This window comes from Salmo salar, chromosome 06, assembly GCF_965601325.2.
Source record: "Salmo salar chromosome 06, fSalSal1, whole genome shotgun sequence".
Lineage (NCBI taxonomy): Eukaryota > Metazoa > Chordata > Actinopteri > Salmoniformes > Salmonidae > Salmo > Salmo salar.
Genome location: NC_138296.1, coordinates 87829653 through 87850809, shown reverse-complemented (window position 1 = coordinate 87850809; position 21157 = coordinate 87829653). Strand labels below are relative to the sequence as shown.

The 21157-nt window shown below is 43.8% G+C and overlaps 1 protein-coding gene across 1 annotated transcript in view; it reads left to right on the top strand.

Moving 5' to 3' along the window:
• The window catches only part of LOC106608239 (neurexin-3b), a 651982-nt gene that overhangs the window by 46140 nt on the left and 584685 nt on the right, over positions 1-21157 (top strand). Inside the window, exons 3-4 of the mRNA XM_082977050.1 lie at positions 3157-3174; positions 3585-3614. Coding sequence (XP_082833176.1) covers positions 3157-3174; positions 3585-3614 — 48 coding nt within the window. The remainder of the gene's footprint in view (positions 1-3156; positions 3175-3584; positions 3615-21157) is intronic.

The window sequence follows — 21157 nt, the reverse complement described above, 5'->3', positions numbered from 1 at the left end:
TTGAAGGGGCATTTGGTTTAAGTATTCCGGGGTTTTTTGGGCACTGTTTGGTTTTCAGGTATTCTATGATTTTGTCTAGTATGTCTGTTTCTATGTTTGGTTAATTGGGGTTGGGACTCTCAGTTGAAGGCAGGTGTTGTCTATCTGCCTTTGATTGAGAGTCCCATATATGAGGGTGTGTTTGTGTTTGTTATTGGTGGGTGATTGTTCTGTGTTTAGCCTAGTGCCTTACCAGACTGTCAGTTTGTCAATCGTTCGTGTTTCTTGTTTGTTGTTTTTGTATTAGTTTTGAAGTGAATAAATGTTCAAAATGAACAATCACATACCTGCTGCGTATTGGTCTACCTTTTCCGACCATGATTTCGTTATATCGTCAGAAGACGAAGAAAGCCCTGACACTACAGGCTGATCCAACTTTGATGTAATGTCCTTAAAACAAGTCAAAATGAGGCTCAGTAGTGTGTGTGGCCTCCACGTGCCTGTATGACCTCCCTACAACGCCTGGGCATGCTCCTGATGAGGTGGCGGATGGTCTCCTGAGGGATCTCCTCCCAGACCTGGACTAAAGCATGCGCCAACTCCTGGACAGTCTGTGGTGCAATGTGGAGTTGGTGGATGGAGCGAGACATGATGTCCCAGATGTGCTCAATTGGATTCAGGTCTGGGGAACGGGCGGGCCAGTCCATAGCATCAATGCCTTCCTCTTGCAGGAACTGCTGACACACTCCAGCCACATGAGGTCTAGCATTGTCTTGCATTAGGAGGAACCCAGGGCCAACCGCACCAGCATATGGTCTCACAAGGGGTCAGAGGATCTCATCTCGGTACCTAATGGCAGTCAGGCTACCTCTGGCGAGCACATGGAGGGCTGTGCGGCCCCCCAAAGAAATGCCACCCCACACCATGACTGACCCACCACCAAACCGGTCATGCTGGAGGATGTTGCAGGCAGCAGAACGTTCTCCACGGCGTCTCCAGACTCTGTCACGTCTGTCACGTGCTCAGTGTGAACCTGCTTTCATCTGTGAAGAGCACAGGGCGCCAGTGGCAAATTTGCCAATCTTGGTGTTCTTTGGCAAATGCCAAACGTCCTGCACGGTGTTGGGCTGTAAGCACAACCCCCACCTGTGGACGTCGGGCCCTCATACCACCCTCATGGAGTCTGTTTCTGACCATTTGAGCAGACACATGCACATTTGTGGCCTGCTGGAGGTCATTTTGCAGGGCTCTGGCAGTGCTTCTCCTGCTCCTCCTTGCACAAAGGCGGAGGTAGCGGTCCTGCTGCTGGGTTGTTGCCCTCCTACGGCCTCCTCCACGTCTCTTGATGTACTGGCCTGTCTCCTGGTAGCGCCTCCATGCTCTGGACACTACGCTGACAGACACAGCAAACCTTCTAGCCACAGCTCACATTGATGTGCCATCTTGGATGAGCTGCACTACCTGAGCCACTTGTGTGGGTTGTAGACTCCGTCTCATGCTACCACTAGAGTGAAAGCACCGCCAGCATTCAAAAGTGACCAAAACATCAGCCAGGAAGCATAGGAACTGAGAAGTGGTCTGTTGTCCCCACCTGCAGAACCACTCCTTTATTGGGGGTGTCTTGCTAATTGCCTATAATTTCCACCTGTTGTCTATTCCATTTGCACAACAGCATGTGAAATGTATTGTCAATCAGTGTTGCTTCCTAAGTGGACAGTTTGATTTCACAGAAGTGTGATTGACTTGGAGTTACATTGTGTTGTTTAAGTGTTCCCTTTATTTTTTTGAGCAGTGTAGTATTTCAATTTTTTTATGTAACCTCTTGAGATGGGAAACTGTTTTATGAAGTTGAACATGTGCTCTTTATGACAATGTAAAAATGTTGTGAAATTAAGCATTTTTTTTCCTTCTCAAAAAGTTGCAGTTCTCAAAATGCACCTAATTGGTGGAACGACCCAGTTATCACCATCTTCCCACACGTTGGTTGGGTTTGATTTGAATGGCCTCCAGTGCATCTGGCTGGCCAGAGATCAAACCACGGCAGCTAGCGGTAATTGCTTTGAGTCAAATTAATATCTGATATGGCATATTAGCCTGCCACTTTAAACGTCTAATACAGTCCTTTTTAATTAAGATCTGTTTAATTTCCTCCTACTACTTGTTGCTCTCAGGGGCTGATTAAAGGAATTTGTCGGCGTTTAGCTTTTACAACCATTCCAGCTACACACAATCACACACACACCGACACATACTCACACACACACACACACACACACACACACACACACACACACACACACACACACACACACACACACACACACACACACACACCCCAGCCGGCCAGGGTTAAGATGTCTTGTGATTATGCAGAGATAGCCATGGACAGCTGCAATATATATATAGCCATAAGAGAATACATGGCTTCCTGTTGCGAAGTTACTTCATTTGTGTAAATTCAATTTGTTACTGCGCTTTTTTTCCATGACGCTCTACAGTTAGTAATATATATTTTACACATTTTATGTAGGTTTAATATCCACTGTTGGGTCCTCTGGGTGTTGAGTTGTAGGTTTTATTCACCAGTCTGATCCCTTGATGGAGTAAACAGTGTGCATTCCTATAAGCCAATGAGAAGCCAGAGGAGGTGTTGAAGTTGGTGTGTGGAGAGGATTTGAGTCGGCAGTGAAGTCTGGGGGTTGGTGGAGGGGCTAGATAATGGGTCCAGGGGGTTTTGAGAGAGCCACAAACCTCACAGCATCATAAATCCACATCAGGCCCTCTAAGGCAACTGAGATTTGTGTATCTTAACTCTAACTAGTGTATATGGGAACACTGTGGTGTTCATGATGCGTAATATTATGTCTCTACTGGAATATATTCAACTATGTGAAAGAGTTGTTTTGAGTAATTGATGATTTATAATGTACAATCTGGTTCCCTGAAATGATAGGAAGGATGCTCCTTTCTCCACATGGTTTTAAATGTTATTTTAAAACAAGCATGTACAGGGTCACCTCTAGTCCTTCACATGGTAACGGAGAAGTAATGCTTTAGTTGTTGTGTTGTTAGATATTTATTTTGCGTGATTGACACCATGCAAGCAAAAGCAGTGTGACGGTAACGCTAGATATCTCTGTGCCTTTTCTTTCCCCGACCCTGCTAACTTTTCATCAGCCGTTCAGAGGAAACCAGGTGAGTTCTGTTCTGAGGACAAGGGTCAGTAGTTAAAGGACACATTTTCAGATGGAGTTTATTTATGACAGATACTAGCCTTTAGGCTATATATAGTAAATATGAATGTAAGACATATATCCATATAAATAATTAACTGAAATTGCAAATAGAAACTGTTATATCAATAGGCCCATAGAAATCAATATGATCAATATTTTAGCAGCGTAGTGGTACTTGATGCTTCGGCCAGTTTTTATTCTAAACATTAAGCTTTTCCATGCAGACAGCCATGCCGAAAGCTTTGTTTTTGGTGTTGATAACCATGCTTTGACTTATAGCAAAGTGTGCCTAATCACACTATAACAGCTGTGTTGGTGTGATGGTGTCCTTATACTCTATCTCTCCATCTATCCTTCTTCTCCCTCAAGGCTTCTCACATCTGAAGGCATCTGAGTCAGGTACGCTCTCTTCTTTTCTCTCTTTTTCACTCATGCCATCACCTGGTTTGGAGGTCCCAAGTGTGTGCTCCTGTGTGCTGCCTCTACCTGTCAGTGTGTTCTGCTGTCATCATATTACTGCAGGGGGAGGATGAGTCCGGAGGATGGGGCTGATTGGCATGTCCTGATCGGACCACGCCCCCTCTCCCCTGCCCTTAACAGGACTCTACACTACCTCCTGTAACAGGACTCAACCCTACCTTCTATAACAGGACCCTTCCCTACCTCCTATAACAGGATTCTTTCCTACCCCCTATAACAGGACTCCTCCCTACCCCCCGTAACATGACTCTTCCCTACCTCCTGTAACAGGCCTCATCCTTACCTATAACTGGACTATTCACTACCTCCTGTAACAGAACTCTTCCCTACCTACTGTAACAGGACTCCTTCCAACCCGTAACAGTACTCTTCTCTACGTCCTATAACAGGACTCTCCCCTACCTCCTGTAACAGCATTCCTCCCTATCCATAACAGGACTATTCATTGCCTCCTGTAAAATGAGTCTTCCTATCTCGTGCAACAGGACTCTGCCCTACCTCCTGTAACATGAGTCATCCCAACCTCCTGTAATGACTCATTCTGACCTCCTGTAACATGACACTTCCACACCTCCTGTAACAGGACTTTCATCTACCCGCTGTAACAGGACTATTCCTTATCTCCTGTAAGAAGACTCTTCCCTACCCCTTTAACAGGAATTTTCCAAACCTCTTGTAACAGGACTCTATCCTACCTCCTGTAACAGGACTATTCCATAACTCCTGTAACAGGACTCCTACCTACCCTTAACAGGACTATTCCCTACATCCTGTAACAGGACTCTACCTTACCTCCTGTAACAGAAGTCCTCCCCAACTCCTGTACCATGACTCCTTCCTACCTACTGTAACAGGACTCCCACCTACATATAACTTCTCCCAACCCGTAACAGTAGTCTTTCCTACCTCCTGTAACAGGATTATATTCTACCTCCTATAACAGGACTCTTTCCTACCCATAACAGGACTATTCAGTACCTACTGTATCAGGACCCGTCCCTACTTACTGTAACAGGACTCTTTCCTACCCATAACAGGACTTTTCCCTACCTCCTGTAACAGGACCCTTCTTTACTTCCTGTAATGATACCCTCCTGTATCAGGACTCACCCTACCCATACAGGACTGTTCACTACCTCCTGTATCAGGACCCTTCCTTACCTAATGTAACATGACTATTCCCTACCTCCTGTAACAGGACTCTTCTTTACTTCCTGTAATGATACCCTCCTGTATCAGGACTCACCCTACCCATACAGGACTGTTCACTACCTCCTGTATCAGGACCCTTCCTTACCTAATGTAACATGACTATTCCCTACCTCCTGTAACAGGACTCTTTACTACCTCCTGCAACATGACTATTTTCTACCGCCTATAACATGACTCTCCCCTACCTCCTGTAAAACATATTTTCCCTACCACTATAACAGGACTCTTCCCTACCTCCTGTAACAGTGCTCTATACTGCCCCCTTTAGCAGGACTCTTCCCTACCCCTATAAAATTACTCTATACTACCCCCTGTAACAGGACTCTTCCCTACCCCATACAATTACTCTATACTACCCCCTGTAACAGGACTCTTCCCTACCCCCATACAATTACTCTATACTACCCCCTGTAACAGGACTCTTCCCTACCCCCATAAAATTACTCTATACTACCCCCTGTAACAGCCCCCTCCCTACCTCCATAAAATTACTCTATACTACCCCCTGTAACAGGACTCTTCCCTACCCCCATAAAATTACTCTATACTATCACCTGTAACAGGACTCTTCCATACCCCCATAAAATTACTCTATACTACAGCCCCCGTAACCCCCCCTCCCTACCCCCATAAAATTACTCTATACTACCCCCTGTAACAGGACTCTTCCTTAATTCCTGTAAAATGACTCTACACTACTCCCTGTAACAGAACACTTCCCTTCCCACTGTGCACCAACACAGACCCAGGCTCTATATTAATCCCACAACCCCCACATCCTTGTCAGCATCACGACTCATATTTGTATAAGCAGGGTTGCAGTCAGTGGCACATGACATATACAGGCTCCTGGTCCAATGTGATATTACTGTAATTAAATATACAGGGTTCTGCTCAACTCTGATGCTACTTTAATTAAATATACAGGGTCCTGCTCAACTCTGATATTACTGTAATTAAATATACAGGGTCCTGCTCAACTCTGATATTACTGTAATTAAATATACAGGGTCCTGCTCCACTCTGATGCTACTGTAATTAAATATACAGGCTGCTGCTCCAGTCTGATATTACTGTACATGATACTATACAGGCTGCTGCTCCAGTCTGATATTACTGTACATGATACTATACAGGCTGCTGCTCCAGTCTGATATTACTGTGCATGATACTATACAGGCTGCTGCTCCAGTCTGATATTACTGTACATGATACTATACAGGCTGCTGCTCCAGTCTGATATTACTGTGCATGATACTATACAGGCTGCTGCTCCAGTCTGATATTACTGTACATTATACTATACAGGCTGCTGCTCCAGTCTGATATTACTGTACATGATACTATACAGGCTGCTGCTCCAGTCTGATATTACTGTACATGATACTATACAGGCTGCTGCTCCAGTCTGATATTACTGTGCATGATACTATACAGGCTGCTGCTCCAGTCTGATATTACTGTACATGATACTATACAGGCTGCTGCTCCAGTCTAATATTACTGTACATGATACTATACAGGCTGCTGCTCCAGTCTGATATTACTGTACATTATACTATACAGGCTGCTGCTCCAGTCTGATATTACTGTACATGATACTATACAGGCTGCTGCTCCAGTCTGATATTACTGTACATGATACTATACAGGCTGCTGCTCCAGTCTGATATTACTGTACATGATAATATGTGGATGGGGAGAAGATGATCCCATCATGCTGCAGTTAATCCAGTTTATCCAGGATCACTGTGACTTGGCCCTGGACATGAGAGCACTAAGGGGGACGTGAAGGGAGCCTGCTATGTTTCCTATATGTAGCATGGAGAGGCAGAAAGGGTGTGTGCGTGTGTTTGTTCCATGGGAATGCACTGCATCTTCCAGCCTGGCATATGATCTGTTTGCATGTTTCTCAAAGCTTTGCATGACTTCCTAGTCGGTACCTCGTCCTTTCTATGTTAACGCTACTTCAACGTTCCATTCTCTCCTATTTTTCTGCCTCCTGCGACTCTCAACTCTTTCCTACCCTCACCTCCCCTCCTGCGCCTCTCAACTCGGAACGCCACTCTCCCCCTCTTCCTCGGTGGGCCCCCTTTTCTTCGTATCTATAGGTAGAAACAAAGGTACAGCGCTCTTTTCCCTATTAATACTCTACTAATCTGTACTCTACTGTACTCTATTCTACTGATCTCTACTCTACTGTACCCTACTTTACTCTGCTAATCTGTACTCATCTCTACTATACTGTATTCTTCTCTACTAATCTGTACTATACTGTACTCTACTAATCTCAACTCTACTGTACTCTATTCTACTGATCTCTACTCTACTGTACCCTACTTTACTCTTCTAATCTGTACTCATCTCTACTATACTGTATTCTTCTCTACTAATCTGTACTATACTGTACTCTACTAATCTCAACTCTACTGTACTCTTCTCTACTAATCTGTACTCTACTGTACTCTACTCTACTGATCTCTATTCTACTCTACCCTACTTTGCTCTACTAATCTTTACTCTACTGTACTCTACTCTACTAATCTCTACTCTACTTTACTCTACTAATCTGTACTCATCTCTACTATACTGTATTCTTCTCTACTAATATGTACTATACTGTACTCTACTAATCTCAACTCTACTGTACTCTTCTCTACTAATCTCTACTCTACTGATCTCTATTCTACTGTACCCTACTTTGCTCTACTAATCTTTACTCTACTGTACTCTACTCTACTAATCTGTACTCTACTGTACACTACTCTACTGATCTCTATTCTGCTGTACCCTGCTCTACTCTACTAATCCCTACTCTAATCTACTAATCTCTACTCTACTGTACTCTACTAATCTCTACTCTACTGTACCCTACTCTACTGATCTCTACTATACTGTACTCTACTCTACTAATCTCTACTCTACTAATCCGTACCCTACTCTACTAATCTCTACTAATCCGTACCCTACTCTACAGATCTCTACTCTACTGTACCCTACTTTACTCTACTAGTCTCTGCTCTACTTACCCTACTCTACTAATCTCTACTCTACTGATCTTTACTCTATGGTACTCTTCTCTACTGATCTCTACTGTACCTTACTCTACACTACTCTACTCTACTGTACTCTACTCACCTCTACTCTACTGTACCCTTTTCTACTGTACTCTACTGTACTCTTCTACTCTACTCTACTCTATTCTACTCTACTCTACTCATCTCTACTGTACTGTACTGTACTCTTTTCTACTGTACTCTACTGTACCCTACTCTACTCTACTGTACTCTTCTACTCTACTCTACTCTACTCTACTCTACTCTACTGTACACTACTCTACTGTACACTTTTCTACTGTACTCTACTGTACTTTACTATACTGCACTCTTCTCTACTGTACTCTTCTCTACTCTACTGTACTCTACTAATCTGTACTGTGCTCTACTACTCTCTACTGAACTCTGCTCTACTGTACTGTACTGTACTGTACTAATCTCTACTGCACTCTTCCGTATTATACTCTGCTAATCTCTACCTCACTCTGTGCCTGGGAGCTGTATGATTCCTACAGCTGGTGTATTATTGATGATGTGTGTTCAACAGTAGATACTGTGTATGTGTGAGAGGGCCCGTTCTACACACCGCCGCTGTGCTGCTAGTGCCTGTGTGTGTGTGTGTGTGTGTGTGTGTGTGTGTGTGTGTGTGTGTGTGTGTGTGTGTGTGTGTGTGTGTGTGTGTGTGTGTGTGTGTGTGTGTGTGTGTGTGTGTGGTGAGAGAGAGAGAGAGGGCCCGCTCTACGCACCGCCGCTGTGCTGCTAACGCCTGTGTGTGAAGGTGTGTGTGTGAGAGGAAATTAAAGACACATGTATATGTGGTTTGAATGCAGGAGTTGTCTCAATGACTGTGCTACCTTTTTCACTGGGCCATAATGTGGGGCGGATGTGCCATACTAAATGTTGTATAAGGATTTTGGAAGCACACAATGGTGACTATGGGATTGTACCCATGGTCTATGGAGAGGGAGCTGGATGCTTTGACCACTGTGCCATCCATCCACAATGAGTTAGCAAGGCCAGTCTTAAGTAATGGATGTTTTAACCCTATCCCAAAATCCTTAACCAATCAGAATTAATGCCTGAGCTTAATTAAACCTATCCCAAACCTTAATCCTTCATTTAACCATTCAGAATAAATGCCTGAGCTTAATTAAACCTATCCCAAACCTTAATCCTTAATTTAACCATTCAGAATAAATGCCTGAGCTTAATTAAACCTATCCCAAACCTTAATCCTTAATTTAACCAATCACAATGAATGCCTGAATTTATTGTTGTTAATTTTTGGCTTCCATGGCAACCCCCACGGGAACCTTTCCCCAATAGAATCTTTCCCCCACGGGAACCACACCTGTTGGCATTCACACAAACAATCGCTACATTGTTTCAATAATATATACAGTTGAACTTTCCTCACAGCTCTGGTATATAAATATTTTTTGAGGCTTTGCTCACAATTCATTCTGTGGCAGCACAATGACCAAACGATATACTACTGTATGTGAGGCTCTTGGTCATATCTTTAACCATGACACTGATGAGGAGGAGAGAGTCCTTGTTAAACTTTGACTCAAAGTAGTCTGTGATAAATAGCACCATATGTTTAATCTATTTGTTCTAGTCAAAATAATCCATACATTATGTTTTTTTTACTCACAAACGAGTTGTATGAGCTCAGGTCAATGAGGCCTACAGACCATAAATAGCAAATAGAAGTTCAAAACTTGGAATGTTCACAAGAACTTAAGTTGATAAAAAGAGCTAACACAACATTAGGTGATAATATATGTATTATTATGGATTTATAATCAGCTACAACGGGGTGATCATTTTGGCCCGGGAACACAGAATGAATTAACATGAAACGAACACAACAGGAGGGTTAAACGATGATGGAGAATCCTCCTGGTTATCGACCCCACCACTTGCCATTGTACAGAAATAGTTCCCAGCTGCGCCTCACAAGATTTGAATTTTGATCACAATGTGTGCATAGGCTCTAATTGTTTTAACGGAATAGCCTGAACTGTTTTTTTTTCAGCTCAGATTTACTCAAGAGGGATTCAACGCAGCGTAGGTATAGCCTATAGGCCTAGTGTTTTAATGTATTCATTCCGGTTGACAGTGCAAACTGATCTGAGGTCCCCTTACTGAAAGGCTTAGTAATATGTGTACGATATACCCCTAGTTCTGTGCATAGTGATTTTTAAGACTTGTTTCATAATTCATACTGGACCATGTGATATATTCAGTACAGTGCTAATGCCTCTGGACACATTTTGGGTTGCTTTGAATTACGATTAATTATGAATTTATGAAAACCTTTTCCTGTTCTGAGGGAAATCCTGTACACATTGACTACCGACCTGTTATGATTGGTTAAAAGTGCTTTGAGCAAATTACAGTATATAATCTATACATTGACTGCCAAGCTGCTGTGATAAAGGCATTCCGCTTTTACCAAAGTCAAGTCCAGTATATCTATGCATCCTGGATCCCACTACAGTGGACAGCTGCTTCCCTAGCTCACCTTATTTCACAACAGTGTGCTCACATAGTGATCACTGCTCATCAAGGCGTAGTAAGGACTGGATGGGAAAGAGAGGATGGGGTGGGGGAATGGGGGGATGCTGACTAGAATGAAATAAAGAGGGATAAAACCATAAGACAATGATGATGTCATAGAAGATAATCAGAGGAACTAAGCAGAGAATGCTGAGGATGGTTCCATTCAGTTCAAATTCACACAACAGAGTAATCTACTGTACTGGAATACCTCAGAGAGAATTTAGAAATTCCTAACATAATTTCCCTAACAACTACAGTATATGTGTACACATTGTGCGTAGAGCGGCTAGAGAGAGAAATATAAGGTAGAGAGAGAAATTGAGGGTAGAGAGATAAAGATAGGGTAGAGAGAGAACGATAAGGTAGAGAGAGAAATAGAGAGTAGAGAGAGAAATAGAGGGTAGAGAGAGAAAGAGGATAGAGAGAGAAAGGTAAGGTGAGAGAGAGAAATAGATGGTAGAGAGATAAAGAGGATAGAGAGAGAACATGCCACAGGGACAACTTTAAAATGCTATTTGGAGAACAGCAAAAATGACCCCAGCCATTATCACCTTGGCTGCTGTAGGTTCATTCACCTCAGTCCATTTACAAACACACAGCGTATTAGCTATACAATTGTAATGCTATACCTCAGAAATGGGGGAAATATGAGACCCTGACGCATAGCATCAGCGAGGAAATGAAAACATCTGACTTTTTTAGAACTGCTATTGTTTGCATGTTGATAGCATTTCAATGTCAGCCTGTAAGGAAGATAGGTCCTGTGGAGATGTTCATATCGAAACATACAGTGGTTGTATTTTAATGTCGGTCTATAATGAAGATAGGTCCTGTGGAGATGTTCATATCGAAACATACAGTGGTTGTATTTTAATGTCGGTCTATAATGAAGATAGGTCCTGTGGAGATGTTCATATCGAAACATACAGTGGTTGTATTTTAATGTCGGTCTATAATGAACATAGGTCCTGTGGAGATGTTCATATCGAAACATACAGTGGTTGTATTTTAATGTCGGTCTATAATGAAGATAGGTCCTGTGGAGATGTTCATATCGAAACATACAGTGGTTGTATTTTAATGTCGGTCTATAATGAACATAGGTCCTGTGGAGATGTTCATATCGAAACATACAGTGGTTGTATTTTAATGTTGGCCTATAAGGAAGATGTTCATATTGAAATGTATATATTTGTTTTTTAAAGTTCCTAACTTGTTTGATGAGATTACTACAGATTTCCTATGGGGACCCCACATGGGACCCCAACCCTAAGTTTGGGGACCACTGTACTAACCTCTCTCTGCTTGCTTCTTCTCTCTCTGTCTCCTCTGCTTCCTTCTGCATGCATTTCAGTCCAGGGTTGTAGATAAAGGGCCTCATTGCCAAAATCCTGAAGTATCCCTTTAACGTTAGCTTCTTACTTCATCCTTCTAGTTGGCTAAGTAATACAAGCCAGAGCCCTTTAACATTACTGAAATATAATTATCTGCCAGCAGCTAGCCACCTGACTGAGTGACATATCTATAAGCAACTATTTGCCAGTTGTGCAGTCATTCTCAGAGAGTTGTTTTTTTGTTTGTTTGGGGGATTTCTATTGACATGGCAGGAGTCGCGGGACAGTTTTAAAATTGCTTTTTGTCCTTCATCTCGCAAACACTGTCAGCAGCGTCTCTGACTCTCCAGTTGCCTACTTGAGCTGACTGTGAGCTGGGGTATTTCGTTTCACGTCTCAGGCCCTGGGCCTGTGCCTCAAGAGGGCAGAGTTAGCCATTTGGGAGAGTGGTGAATCTGCTGCTAAAAAGGCAAATCCAAGAGGCAAATCTGGGAGACGTAGTTAAAAATATTGAACAAATGATTCCACTCATGGTTCCACTCATTTGCAAAGGCGCGATTAAAACTCAGCTAGATCAAGAATACAAGCATTCTGAGCTTTGATTAACGTTGGGAGCTATATTTAGATGTTGACCTGTAAATTATTTTTTTATTTTTTATTTATTTATTATAAAAAATGACAGAGGTCCAGAGTTGTGCTCCAGTTAGCATTAGTAACATGTCAACAGCCTGATGGCAGTCAATCAGAGTTGTGATCCAGTTAGCATTAGTAACATGTTAACAGCCTGATGGCAGTCAATCAGAGTTGTGATCCAGTTAGCATTAGTAACATGTTAACAGCCTGATGGGGGTCAATCAGAGTTGTGATCCAGTTAGCATTAGTAACATGTTAACAGCCTGATGGCAGTCAATCAGAGTTGTGATTCAGTTAGCATTAGTAACATGTTAACAGCCTGATGGGGGTCAATCAGAGTTGTGATTCAGTTAGCATTAGTAACATGTTAACAGCCTGATGGCAGTCAATCAGAGTTGTGATTCAGTTAGCATTAGTAACATGTTAACAGCCTGATGGGGGTCAATCAGAGTTGTGATCCAGTTAGCATTAGTAACATGTTAACAGCCTGATGAGGGTCAATCAGAGTTGTGATCCAGTTAGCATTAGTAACATGTTAACAGCCTGATTACATTTACATTTAAGTCATTTAGCAGACGCTCTTATCCAGAGCGACTTACAAAATGGTGCATTCACCTTATGATATCCAGTGGAACAACCACTTTACAATAGTGCATCTAAATCTTTTAAGGGGGGGGGGGGGTTAGAAGGATTACTTTATCCTATCCTAGGTATTCCTTAAAGAGGTGGGGTTTCAGGTGTCTCCGGAAGGTGGTGATTGACTCCGCTGTCCTGGCGTCGTGAGGGAGCTTGGTCCACCATTGGGGTGCCAGAGCAGCGAACAGTTTTGACTGGGCTGAGCGGGAACTGTGCTTCCTCAGAGGTAGGGGGGCCAGCAGGCCAGTGGTGGATGAACGCAGTGCCCTTGTTTGGGTGTAGGGCCTGATCAGAGCCTGAAGGTATGGAGGTGCCGTTCCCTTCACAGCTCCGTAGGCAATCACCATGGTCTTGTAGCGGATGCGAGCTTCAACTGGAAGCCAGTGGAGAGAGCGGAGGAGCGGGGTGACGTGAGAGAACTTGGGAAGGTTGAACACCAGACGGGCTGCGGCGTTCTGGATGAGTTGTAGGGGTTTAATGGCACAGGCAGGGAGCCCAGCCAACAGCGAGTTGCAGTAATCCAGACGGGAGATGACAAGTGCCTGGATTAGGACCTGCGCCGCTTCCTGTGTGAGGCAGGGTCGTACTCTGCGAATGTTGTAGAGCATGAACCTACAGGATCGGGTCACCGCCTTGATGTTAGTGGAGAACGACAGGGTGTTGTCCAGGATCACGCCAAGGTTCTTAGCACTCTGGGAGGAGGACACAAGGGAGTTGTCAACCGTGATGGTGAGATCATGGAACGGGCAGTCCTTCCCCGGGAGGAAGAGCAGCTCCGTCTTGCCGAGGTTCAGCTTGAGCTGGTGATCCGTCATCCACACTGATATGTCTGACAGACATGCAGAGATGCGATTCGCCGCCTGGTTATCAGAAGGGGGAAAGGAGAAGATTAATTGTGTGTCGTCTGCATAGCAATGATAGGAGAGACCATGTGAGGATATGACAGAGCCAAGTGACTTGGTGTATAGCGAGAATAGGAGAGGGCCTAGAACAGAGCCCTGGGGGACACCAGTGGTGAGAGCGCATGGTGCGGAGACAGATTCTCGCCACGCCACCTGGTAGGAGCGACCTGTCAGGTAGGACGCAATCCAAGCGTGGGCCGCGCCGGAGATGCCCAACTCGGAGAGGGTGGAGAGGAGGATCTGATGGTTCACAGTATCAAAGGCAGCAGATAGGTCTAGAAGGATGAGAGCAGAGGAGAGAGAGTTAGCTTTAGCAGTGCGGAGAGCCTCCGTGACACAGAGAAGAGCAGTCTCAGTTGAATGCCCAGTCTTGAAACCTGACTGATTAGGATCAAGAAGGTCATTCTGAGAGAGATAGCAGGAGAGCTGGCCAAGGACGGCACGTTCAAGAGTTTTGGAGAGAAAAGAAAGAAGGGATACTGGTCTGTAGTTGTTGACATCGGAGGGATCGAGTGTAGGTTTTTTCAGAAGGGGTGCAACTCTCGCTCTCTTGAAGACGGAAGGGACGTAGCCAGCGGTCAAGGATGAGTTGATGAGCGAGGTGAGGAAGGGGAGAAGGTCTCCGGAAATGGTCTGGAGAAGAGAGGAGGGGATAGGGTCAAGTGGGCAGGTTGTTGGGCGGCCGGCCGTCACAAGACGCGAGATTTCATCTGGAGAGAGAGGGGAAAAAGAGGTCAAAGCACAGGGTAGGGCAGTGTGAGCAGGACCAGCGGTGTCGTTTGACTTAGCAAACGAGGATCGGATATCGTCAACCTTCTTTTCAAAATGGTTGACGAAGTCATCCGCAGAGAGGGAGGAGGGGGGGGAGGGGGAGGAGGATTCAGGAGGGAGGAGAAGGTAGCAATGAGCTTCCTAGGGTTAGAGGCAGATGCTTGGAATTTAGAGTGGTAGAAAGTGGCTTTAGCAGCAGAGACAGAAGAGGAGAATGTAGAGAGGAGTGAGTGAAAGGATGCCAGGTCCGCAGGGAGGCGAGTTTTCCTCCATTTCCGCTCGGCTGCCCGGAGCCTTGTTCTGTGAGCTCGTAGTGAGTCGTCGAGCCATGGAGCAGGAGGGGAGGACCGAGCCGGCCTGGAGGATAGGGGACAGAGAAAATCAAAGGATGCAGAAAGGGAGGAGAGGAGGGTTGAGGAGGCAGAATCAGGAGATAGGTTGGAGAAGGTTTGAGCAGAGGGAAGAGATGATAGGATGGAAGAGGAGAGAGTAGCGGGAGAGAGAGAGCGAAGGTTGGGACGGCGCAATACCATCCGAGTAGGGGCAGAGTGAGAAGTGTTGGATGAGAGCAAGAGGGAAAAGGATACAAAGTAGTGGTCGGAGATTTGGAGGGGAGTTGCAATGAGATTAGTGGAAGAACAGCATCTAGTAAAGATGAGGTCAAGCGTATTGCCTGCCTTGTGAGTAGGGGGGGAAGGTGAGAGGGTGAGGTCAAAAGAGGAGAGGAGTGGAAAGAAGGAGGCAGAGAGGAATGAGTCAAAGGTAGACGTGGGGAGGTTAAAGTCACCCAGAACTGTGAGAGGTGAGCCATCCTCAGGAAAGGAACTTATCAAGGCGTCAAGCTCATTGATGAACTCTCCAAGGGAACCTGGAGGGCGATAAATGATAAGGATGTTATGCTTGAAAGGGCTGGTAACTGTGACAGCATGGAATTCAAATGAGGAGATAGACAGATGGGTCAGGGGAGAAAGAGAGAATGTCCACTTGGGAGAGATGAGGATTCCAGTGCCACCACCCCGCTGGCTCGATGCTCTAGGGGTATGCGAGAACACGTGGGCAGACGAAGAGAGAGCAGTAGGAGTAGCAGTGTTATCTGGGTAATCCATGTTTCCGTCAGCGCCAGGAAGTCTAGGAACTGGAGGGTAGCATAGGCTGAGATGAACTCAGCCTTGTTGGCTGCAGACCGGCAGTTCCAGAGGCTGCCGGAGACCTGGAACTCCACGTGGGTCGTGCGCGCTGGGACCACCAGGTTAGAGTGGCAGCGGCCACGCGGTGTGAAGCGTTTGTATGGCCTGTGCAGAGAGGAGAGAACAGGGATAGACAGACACATAGTTGACAAGCTACAGAAGTGTTGTTTCTTGTATTATTGTCTCCTGTGTCTTTAGAGAACTGTTTCACTTTGATATCCTTTTTCTTCTGTCCTGATTTTCTCTTTCTTTTCTTCTGTTAACTAGATATTCTTTGTTGTTCTTCGTTAGCTAGCTAGCTTCTTCCAAAAGAGTCCCTAGCAACTGCTTAGCAACTGGTAAACAATTCAGCTTGCTAAGATAACTACAATTTTATGAAAAATAGTTATTTTTCAAAAGCCTATCTTCTTTGTTTGTTGCTTGTTTTTTCTCCTATTCAGTCTTGCAGTTTTCTTTTGCTTTTTTCCGATGTACTTCACTCTAAAAACCATGTAAATTTCAATATTTGTAGGAGCTCATTTTTCAGCTGCTGCTGCTCAAATTGGAGTTCCGGAACCTGGAATGGGGGTCAATGGGGGTCAATCAGAGTTGTGATCCAGTTAGCATTAGTAACATGTTAACAGCCTGATGGGGGTCAATCAGAGTTGTGATCCAGTTAGCATTAGTAACATGTTAACAGCCTGATGGCAGTCAATCAGAGTTGTGATTCAGTTAGCATTAGTAACATGTTAACAGCCTGATGGGGGTCAATCAGAGTTGTGATTCAGTTAGCATTAGTAACATGTTAACAGCCTGATGGGGGTCAATCAGAGTTGTGATCCAGTTAGCATTAGTAACATGTTAACAGCCTGATGGCAGTCAATCAGAGTTGTGATTCAGTTAGCATTAGTAACATGTTAACAGCCTGATGGGGGTCAATCAGAGTTGTGATCCAGTTAGCATTAGTAACATGTTAACAGCCTGATGGGGGTCAATCAGAGTTGTGATCCAGTTAGCATTAGTAACATGTCAACAGCCTGATGGCAGTCAATCAGAGTTGTGATCCAGTTAGCATTAGTAACATGTTAACAGCCTGATGAGGGTCAATCAGAGTTGTGATTCAGTTAGCATTAGTAACATGTTAACAGCCTGATGGGGGTCAATCAGAGTTGTGATTCAGTTAGCATTAGTAACATGTTAACAGCCTGATGGGGGTCAATCAGAGTTGTGATTCAGTTAGCATTAGTAACATGTTAACAGCCTGATAGGGGTCAATCAGAGTTGTGATTCAGTTAGCATTAGTAACATGTTAACAGCCTGATGGGGGTCAATCAGAGTTGTGATTCAGTTAGCATTAGTAACATGTTAACAGCCTGATGGGGGTCAATCAGTTGTGATTCAGTTAGCATTAGTAACATGTTAACAGCCTGATGGGGGTCAATCAGAGTTGTGATTCAGTTAGCATTAGTAACATGTTAACAGCCTGATGGGGGTCAATCAGAGTTGTGATTCAGTTAGCATTAGTAACATGTCAACAGCCTGATGGGGGTCAATCAGAGTTGTGATCCAGTTAGCATTAGTAACATGTTAACAGCCTGATGGGGGTCAATCAGAGTTGTGATTCAGTTAGCATTAGTAACATGTTAACAGCCTGATGGCAGTCAATCAGAGTTGTGATTCAGTTAGCATTAGTAACATGTTAACAGCCTGATGGGGGTCAATCAGAGTTGTGATCCAGTTAGCATTAGTAACATGTTAACAGCCTTATGGCAGTCAATCAGAGTTGTGATTCAGTTAGCATTAGTAACATGTTAACAGCCTGATAGGGGTCAATCAGAGTTGTGATTCAGTTAGCATTAGTAACATGTTAACAGCCTGATGGGGGTCAATCAGAGTTGTGATTCAGTTAGCATTAGTAACATGTTAACAGCCTGATGGCAGTCAATCAGAGTTGTGATTCAGTTAGCATTAGTAACATGTTAACAGCCTGATGGGGGTCAATCAGAGTTGTGATTCAGTTAGCATTAGTAACATGTTAACAGCCTGATGGGGGTCAATCAGAGTTGTGATTCAGTTAGCATTAGTAACATGTCAACAGCCTGATGGGGGTCAATCAGAGTTGTGATTCAGTTAGCATTAGTAACATGTTAACAGCCTGATGGGGGTCAATCAGAGTTGTGATTCAGTTAGCATTAGTAACATGTTAACAGCCTGATGGGGGTCAATCAGAGTTGTGATCCAGTTAGCATTAGTAACATGTTAACAGCCTGATGGGGGTCAATCAGAGTTGTGATTCAGTTAGCATTAGTAACATGTTAACAGCCTGATGGGGGTCAATCAGAGTTGTGATTCAGTTAGCATTAGTAACATGTTAACAGCCTGATGGGGGTCAATCAGAGTTGTGATCCAGTTAGCATTAGTAACATGTTAACAGCCTGATGGGGGTCAATCAGAGTTGTGATCCAGTTAGCATTAGTAACATGTTAACAGCCTGATGGGGGTCAATCAGAGTTGTGATTCAGTTAGCATTAGTAACATGTTAACAGCCTGATGGGGGTCAATCAGAGTTGTGATTCAGTTAGCATTAGTAACATGTCAACAGCCTGATGGGGGTCAATCAGAGTTGTGATCCAGTTAGCATTAGTAACATGTTAACAGCCTGATGGGGGTCAATCAGAGTTGTGATTCAGTTAGCATTAGTAACATGTTAACAGCCTGATGGCAGTCAATCAGAGTTGTGATTCAGTTAGCATTAGTAACATGTTAACAGCCTGATGGGGGTCAATCAGAGTTGTGATCCAGTTAGCATTAGTAACATGTTAACAGCCTTATGGCAGTCAATCAGAGTTGTGATTCAGTTAGCATTAGTAACATGTTAACAGCCTGATAGGGGTCAATCAGAGTTGTGATTCAGTTAGCATTAGTAACATGTTAACAGCCTGATGGGGGTCAATCAGAGTTGTGATTCAGTTAGCATTAGTAACATGTTAACAGCCTGATGGCAGTCAATCAGAGTTGTGATTCAGTTAGCATTAGTAACATGTTAACAGCCTGATGGGGGTCAATCAGAGTTGTGATTCAGTTAGCATTAGTAACATGTTAACAGCCTGATGGGGGTCAATCAGAGTTGTGATTCAGTTAGCATTAGTAACATGTCAACAGCCTGATGGGGGTCAATCAGAGTTGTGATTCAGTTAGCATTAGTAACATGTTAACAGCCTGATGGGGGTCAATCAGAGTTGTGATTCAGTTAGCATTAGTAACATGTTAACAGCCTGATGGGGGTCAATCAGAGTTGTGATCCAGTTAGCATTAGTAACATGTTAACAGCCTTATGGCAGTCAATCAGAGTTGTGATTCAGTTAGCATTAGTAACATGTTAACAGCCTGATGGGGGTCAATCAGAGTTGTGATTCAGTTAGCATTAGTAACATGTTAACAGCCTGATGGCAGTCAATCAAATCAAATCAAACTTTATTTGTCACATGCACCGAATACAACAAGTGTAGACTTTACCGTGAAATGCTTACTTACCAGCCCTTAACCAACAGTGCAGTTCAAGAAGAGATAAGAAAATATTTACCAAGCAGACTAAAACAAAAAGTAATAATAAAAAATAACACAATAAAAATAACAATAACGAGGCTATATACAGGGGGCACCGATACCGAGTCAGTTTACGGGGATACAGGGAGGATGGGGTCAATGTAAATTGTCCGGTGGCAATTTGATTAATTGTTCAGCAGTGTTATGGCTTGGGTAGAAGCTGTTAAGGAGCCTTTTGGTCCTAGACTTGGTGCTCCGGTACCGCTTGCCATGCGGTAGCAGAGGAAACAGTCTATAACGTGGGCGACTGGAGTCTCTTACAATTTTATGGGCTTTCCTCTGAGCATCAGCATTTGTGGGTTCGATTACAGGCTCAAAATGGCCAGAAACAAATAACTTTCTTCTGAAACTTGTCAGTCTATTCTTGTTATGAGAAATTAAGGCTATTCCATGTGAGGCTATTCTTGACGTTGAGGTTGAGACTGGTGTTTTACAGGTACTATTTAATGAAGCTGCCAGAGGACTTGTGAGGCGTCTGTTTCTCAAACTAGACACTCTAATGTACTTGTCCTCTTGCTCAGTTGTGCACCGGGGCCTCCCACTCCTCTTTCTATTCTAGTTAGAGCCAGTTTGCGCTGTTCTGTGAAGGGAGTAGTACACAGCGTTGTACGAGATCTTCAGTTTCTTGGCAATTTCTCGCATGGAATAGCCATCATTTCTCAGAACAAGAATAGACTGACAAGCTTCAGAAGAAAGTTCTTTGTTTCTGGACATTTTGAGCCTGTAATCGAACCCACAAATGCTGATGCTCCAGATACTCAACTAGTCTAAAGAATGCCAGTTTTATTGCTTCTTTAATTAATTAAACAGTTTTCAGCTGTGCTAACATAATTGCAAAAGGGTTTTCTAATGATCAATTAGCCTTTTAAAATGATACACTTGGATTATCTAACACAACGTGCCATTGGAACACAGGAGTGATGGTTGCTGATAATGGGCCTCTGTACACCTATGTAGATATTCCATTAAAAAGCAGCCGTTTCCAGCTACAATAGTCATTTACAACGTTAACAATTTCTACACTGTATTTCTGATCAATTTGATGTTATTTTAATGGACAAAAAAATGTTGCTTTTCTTTCAAAAACAAGGACATTTCTAAGTGAGCCAAACCTTAGAACGGTAGTGTATATAACTTATTTGAAAACTCTCATAATCTAACTTAACTTAGGTTAGTAGTCGGTAGGTTAGTAATCGGTAGTCAGCTAGATAGAAGGGGGTCTTTTGTCACAAAATGTACTGTTATTTTCCAGTCCATTTAAATGTTGTGCTCGAGGTGATTTAATCCTCTAACCGCTAGAGAGTGTCCGATGTTAGGTGTCCAATGTTAGAAGGTGTCCGATGTTAGGGGGTGTCTGATGTTAGGGGGGGTGTCCAATGTTAGGGGGTGTCCGATGTTGGGAGAAAATTAGCTAGCTTTCTATTTGCTTTAGAAAGCTCAATGTCCACTAGAGCATCTGGTGTAAGACTCTTGCCCCAGAGCACGACAGTGGTTGTGTGTTTCAGCAGGCAGTCTTCTGGCTGAGGTCCTATCCAGCCCTGCCTAGCCTGGAATGTTTAGAAGCAGAGGAGGAGTAGG